Genomic DNA, 6,275 nt, shown 5'->3' on the forward strand with positions numbered 1-6,275 from the left:
GTTTGTAGTTCTCATCTACAAAATCAAAGAATTTGAACTGCTTCAGCTCTGATGTTCCTCATGATGATCCCTCCATGTTTTCATCCTTATGCCTCTCCCCTCCGCCCACCTTTCCTTTTCTTCTCTTTCCCTACAGTTTTTTTTGTTGTTGTTCTATTACCTTATAACTGATATTCTGATTTGGTGACTGGAGATTAGTATAAATTCCTCAGTAGGAACCACTTCTATTCATTTATGTTATGACCATACCCCTGTTTGAATAATGCTAAAATGATGATGATGTCTAAAGCTACAGAAAAATCTGCTTCCTTGTTTCCTTCCAGAAACTTCTTGCTCCAGTACTCTCCTACATTGTTCACTTTATTAGTTAATATTTGTTCATGCATTCATTCATGCAATAAACAGCTATTGACGACTCACTGTATGACCAAAACTGCATTAGGGGTTGGCTAACACAAAGATTAAGATTCTGTCTTTGTCTTTAAAGGCTCCATAATTAAAATAATTCAACCAATTAATTATCACAACTTTTAATTTATCATTGAAAACTAAAAAAATAAATCTTCAAATGAAAGCACAGACAGAATTTCAGATTTTTATCAAAGAAATTTTAAGCAATAATCCACAAGTTATTAATGCATCTTAAATGACATTATACAAACTTTTTTTTTTAGTCATATTTAGTTGCCTAGTGATATGCTAAAGCCAGCTCATACTGCTCAGGAGAGCCTATTTATTTTAAGATCTCTTGTGAATTCCATATTAAGAGACACCACCTTGATAGGCTAAAATCAGCCATGGTAGGAGTATTTACAACTATGGAAATTCAGAATTGCCCTTGCAGGGGTGGTGGTTAAGCATTACCAGTACACCACTGACTGGCACTTAAATGTCCTAAAAAGTAGCTTTCTCAAGCCTGCCTTTTAAGGACATTGTTCAAGTTTCTCCAAACTATAAATTTTTCAGTTGCCATATCTTATAACTCACATATTGTTTCAACGACATTAGTTGGAGTTTGGAATCGGGAAAGTCCAGATGAACTTCCTTCATTTACTGAGCTCAGAAGCCACCCATATCATCACCATTCATTGTCTAAACACTCCAGTGTGGACAAGTCCTCAGACAAGTGGCTCAGGATTGACTCTTGGTTTCAAGGGATGGAATGGTCAGATTTTTGAAGAAAACACTCTACTTGAACCTAAAGTGCTTTCAAATGACTGCAAGGTAAGGGAATGGCATGTTTAGATTTATTCAGTATAACTAACTTAAAATTGATTAGACTATATATAATTAACATAAGAGTAAAATATATAATTAATATGAGAGTAAGACATTGCAAATTGAAGCTACAGAAGAATAAGTTTTAATGTGCCTAATGTGTAATAACCATACATTTTTCATAACCAATTATTCATTTATATCAACTTTTGTCACACCCATTGGTCATCCATGGAGTTTTATATGCAAAATGAGTGTTATTAATGTATTAATTTTTATTCTCCATATGAAATAATTATAGATGATAGCAGATGGAGCATAAGGGCCTATAGACAAATGTTTTCTTTTGTATATTTTTACTGCTGTGATTCTGCATCTCATTACTTCATGAAAAACAGGTTATAGAGGCAAGTCAGGTTTTTTTCATATTTTGTCAGTCCCCATACCTGATGCCAAATAATGGGCAAAATGGCAGTTTGACTCTACAAATCAATATCTGACATAGCCCATTTTTCCTATTAAAATTAAATAATAACGAAGAGTTTATAATTTTAAAACATTGTATTGTAGAGCAGGTGTTGGCAAACTACAGTCCACAGACCAAATCTAGCCCAGCATTCACTTTACTAAATATATGTTACTGAAACACAGCCACGCTCATTCATCTCTTTATTATCTAGGGCTGTTATTACACTACAGTGGCAGAGTCAAGTATATATGACCCACAAAACTAAAAGATTTATTGCTAACCCTTTACAGAAGAGTTTGCTGACCCCTATTATAGAGTTATCCACTTACATATCATTAACTTCTTTAAGGAGCTTGGTTTCCTGCTCTTGTGTATCATGAAGCCCATGATTTAACATGTCTTATATTTTGAGTGCTTTAGTTTTTCCCAACTAGAGTGCTTTACTTTTTCACGTTTCACTTTCAGATAAACTACACTTGCATATTTGAAAAATCATAAAATAAATAGTCAGAAATATATGGCTCACTCTCTGTAGGTGAAGAAATCAGCATTACCAACAAAATTAACTTTCACAATTTTGTCCAGAAGCTTTTAGTGACTCATTACTATTTCTGAGACACAATCAAAACTTACCAGCAGTTAGAATAATCAGGCCCCAACCTATTTTTCAAGCTTGGGCTTTCACTGACTGCATACCTTGAACTCTGGTCAAACTGATCTATTTATAATAATATCAACAACAATTCCTACTAATTGTTGGGGACTTATTAGATGACAGGTACTGTGTATTACATACATTATTTAACTATAACAGCTCTATGAAGAAGTTACTATTAGTATCATTTTATAGGTAAGAAAAACTGAAGGCACAGAGGTTAAGTAACTTGTTCAAGGTACAGCAGAGCAAGAAATCAACCCTAAGTGTATACAGTTCCAAAGTCCACACTATATCACCAGAGACTTTTAACGGAAATCTCACTTAATCCTCACTAATTCACATTTTATATGTGAGAATACCTATACCTGGGTGTCTATCAAAATCTGTGCACTTAAACTCCATGCTAGGCTTATTTTCACAACCACTTTCTACCTTTCCAACTGTTTTGTTTTTTTCTATTCATGTCATTCCCCTTCTCTGAAATGCTGTTCTCTACCCCTCTAACCAAGTGGAAATTGTAGGCATACTTCAAGGCCTATCTTCAATTCTGAATATACAAGGCTCTTCCCTGACCCTTCTAGTTGGAAATGAGGAACTCAGCATTCACTCTCTATATTCGTTATGATGCATGTCATATACGGCCTTATATTACGGCTGTTTGTTTCTCCTCTCCCTGACTAAATTTATAAGCTGCAAGAACTCAGAAGCCAGAATTTACTCATCTTTGTATTTCTCAAGAACTGTAAGAAACTGGAGGATTACATTTTATTCAACTGTGCCAAAAATACTTAGTCTTCAACAAATATTGTTTTAGACTTAACGAAGTTACAGAGAATTCTAGCCTAGTTATTACCCCAAGGTTATGACTTTGGTAATTTATTTTCTATGAGCTTCTATGCCTTAACTTAAAATGGAATTTATAGATTGAATAATGTCTAAAGTTCCTTCAAATTCTAAAATTTATACCATAATAATTCTGTGAATGAGTAAATGAATAAACTTCTGTATAAAAATCTTCACAAAGCTAGTTAACTGTTTCTCTATTTTGTTTTCCTGAAACTTAATCAGAGCATAGTTTTTATTTTATAATAGAATTTACCCTCCATAAAAGAGCATACAGTAATAAAAGGAAACAGAAAGGCCTAGAAAGAAAGGAAGGGAGGAATGAAACTATATAAACAGTAACCACAGAATGGAAAAAAAAGAAATCTAAAAGATAATTCAACATAATTATAATTTACTTGTACTGAAGGGATTCTGCATATTTCCTGCCTAGAGTACAGAGAGGGTAAGCACGTTCATTCCCTTTTATCCAAGACAAGTTTCCATCCTGAAGCATCAGTCCCAAATAAAGGAAAACAAAATGGTTATTACTCACATTAGAAGCAGGGCATATCTGGTCCAATGATCCACAGATGACAGAAACAGGAAGCCTCAAGAAAAATCAGAACACACAATGCCATCTAGAAAATGGAATAAGCATATATTTCCAGTTATTCATAGTACCTGTTACCCATTCATTGAGCACTTACTCTGTGCCAGGCATTATTCTAGGCACTTTCTTTTCATTATTTCTAATCCTTAAATCTACACTGTCTATGAAAATACATTGTCTGCTGCTAATGGAAAAATTACAGATCAAAGCATTTTGTTCTTATTTTTCAGATTCAAGATGGCAGCTGGCATAAGGCAAAATTCCTTTTTCACACCCAAGACCCTAATCAACTCCCAGTAATAGAAGTACAAAATCTTCCTCATCTCAAAGCCGAACGGAAGTACTACATTGAAAGCAGTTCCGTATGCTTTCTCTAAGGTCTCTGAATTAGTTCAGAATGCATGCTGTTGGCCAGGTAATTGTTGCAGAGGGAAAAATATAGACAGCAAGGTACTATTGGATATCATTAAATGCATGGAATAAAGCATTGGCTAAATTTTAAAGAATCTCAGGAAGAAAAGACTTCCTCCTAAGAAGGAGACAAGGCATTTTTTAAAGGACTATAACTGATAAAGTATTTAATTCTTTAAAAAATTATATTGATCTGAGCTTTCTTAGAGAATTCCCTAGAACTGAACATTTATAAACATGGAATTCTTCAGGGTATTCTATATTTTTTGACTGTCTGAGAGCAAAGTACCCATTAGACAGCTGGAGATGCAAAGCACTATGGAGCAATACTGGCTAATGCTCCCAAATGTGCAATGCTTCTGTCTAAAAACTGCAAGCCACAGTCTATCTAATATGTCTTCTTTTCCCAAATACTAAGCTGTATTCAGGTCCCCAGTGGGCATATACATCTTAGCTGGTGGTACACTACCTCTTATGTGTTGCCTTTTTGTGTTGCTTGGTGCTCTTTCTAAAACAAGGTGCTTGTGGCTTTCATAAACTATTTTCTTTATTTGTCTTTGTCATTCTTTAAGAGTGTATGTACTGGTTACATCAATATATGTTTTGGTTGTTAGTACTTATTTTAATTTGTTTGGTCATATACTTAATAACAAGTAAAACATTATTTATGTGAAGTTCTTATTTTAAAATTCTCTTTGTGGATATAAAATCAAAGCTAGCACATTGTAACTTGTGCTTAAACACAAGAGAATTGGGAGGGGGTTTTATTGTTTATGTTTTAAATTGCTGTAAAAAATATTATAGGCCAGCTACATTCAGTAGTAGGTTTGGGTTAGAGTTTAGGGGTTGTGATATACTATTTTAAAAAATCCATGATCATCTGGAATGATATTTTGTGTATATATATTTTGTAAAGTTGTAATTCAGCAAATCTTTTGAAATTGCTGCTGTTTTAAATTATAAAAACTTTGTTTCTGTTTCATAGAAATTACATGTTTTTTAATAATTCATTGATTTTCTTTCACCGTTCTTAAATTTAATGTGTTGGGACCTAAAAGAATTCAATTTACCACTCGTTAAAGCAACATTCAAGAAAACAAATACAGTCTTTTGCCATTTAAAATAGGCTAAGTTCAGACTTTCCTTGTCAGAGGAATGTTAAGCATTAAAAATATTATACCTTTTGGTATATTGAAAAGCATGTACATCCTTTATAAACATACCATCAAACCACACTTACCTATCTATAATAAAAATGCTTTAATATCTTGTTTTGTGCTTTTTTTTTTTAACCATACCCTTTTATTATGTAGGACAGCCTCTTTCATTTAGACCTTCTGTACTGTGTATATTGCACTACTAGAAAGTATCTATATTACACACCTATAAAAGGATTATAGGGCCTGTTTCCTACTTAAAATGAGGTCATGGCATAGAAACTCTCTCACATATGGTCAACTGATTTCTAACAAGGGTGCCAAGACCATTCAGTGGAAGAAGGACAGTTTTTTCAACAAATAGTTTTGGGAAAACTGGATATCCATATGCAAAAGAATAAAGTTAGACTTTTATCTTACATGATATACAAAAATTGACTCAAAATGGTGAAAACTCTTACTGTAAACAACATTTGGGATAATATCAAAAATTTTTAAAGTAACATAAAATGTATCAAAGTCCTAAATGTAAGAGCTAAAACTATAAAACTCTTAAAACTTAGGAGAAAGGCTTCATGACATTAGATTTAGCAATTAATTCCTGGATAGGGCACCAAAAGCACAGTTGACAAAAGAAAACAATAAACTGGACTATAGCAAAACTTAAAACTTCTGTGCCAGGGACACTATCAAAATAGTAAAAAGACATCCCACCGAATGGGAGAAAATATTTGGGCATTATATGCTCGATAAGGGATTACTATCAAAGTATATGAAGAACTCTTAAAATCCCAAACCAAAAACAACAAAATACCCTCAAGAAACCCAAAGTAAAAATGAGCAAGAGACTTAACAGGCATTTCTCTGAAGATACACAAATGGCCAACAAATGAAAAGATGCTCAACATCACTAGTCATTAGATGCAA

At 33.3% G+C, this 6,275-nt stretch overlaps 1 protein-coding gene across 2 annotated transcripts in view; it reads left to right on the plus strand.

The window, feature by feature from the left end:
- COL24A1 (collagen type XXIV alpha 1 chain) overlaps positions 1–5,459 on the plus strand; it is a 392,623-nt gene extending 387,164 nt beyond the window's left edge. For both annotated transcript variants that reach the window (XM_040232413.1, XM_040232414.1), the window contains exons 60-61: positions 1,009–1,224; positions 4,011–5,459. In XM_040232413.1, coding sequence (XP_040088347.1) covers positions 1,009–1,224; positions 4,011–4,157 — 363 coding nt within the window. In that variant the 3' untranslated portion in view covers positions 4,158–5,459. The remainder of the gene's footprint in view (positions 1–1,008; positions 1,225–4,010) is intronic.
- The last annotated feature ends 816 nt before the right edge of the window (positions 5,460–6,275 follow it).

The sequence above is a fragment of the Oryx dammah genome, unplaced genomic scaffold (assembly GCF_014754425.2).
Source record: "Oryx dammah isolate SB20612 unplaced genomic scaffold, SCBI_Odam_1.1 HiC_scaffold_28, whole genome shotgun sequence".
Classification (NCBI taxonomy): Eukaryota; Metazoa; Chordata; class Mammalia; order Artiodactyla; family Bovidae; genus Oryx; species Oryx dammah.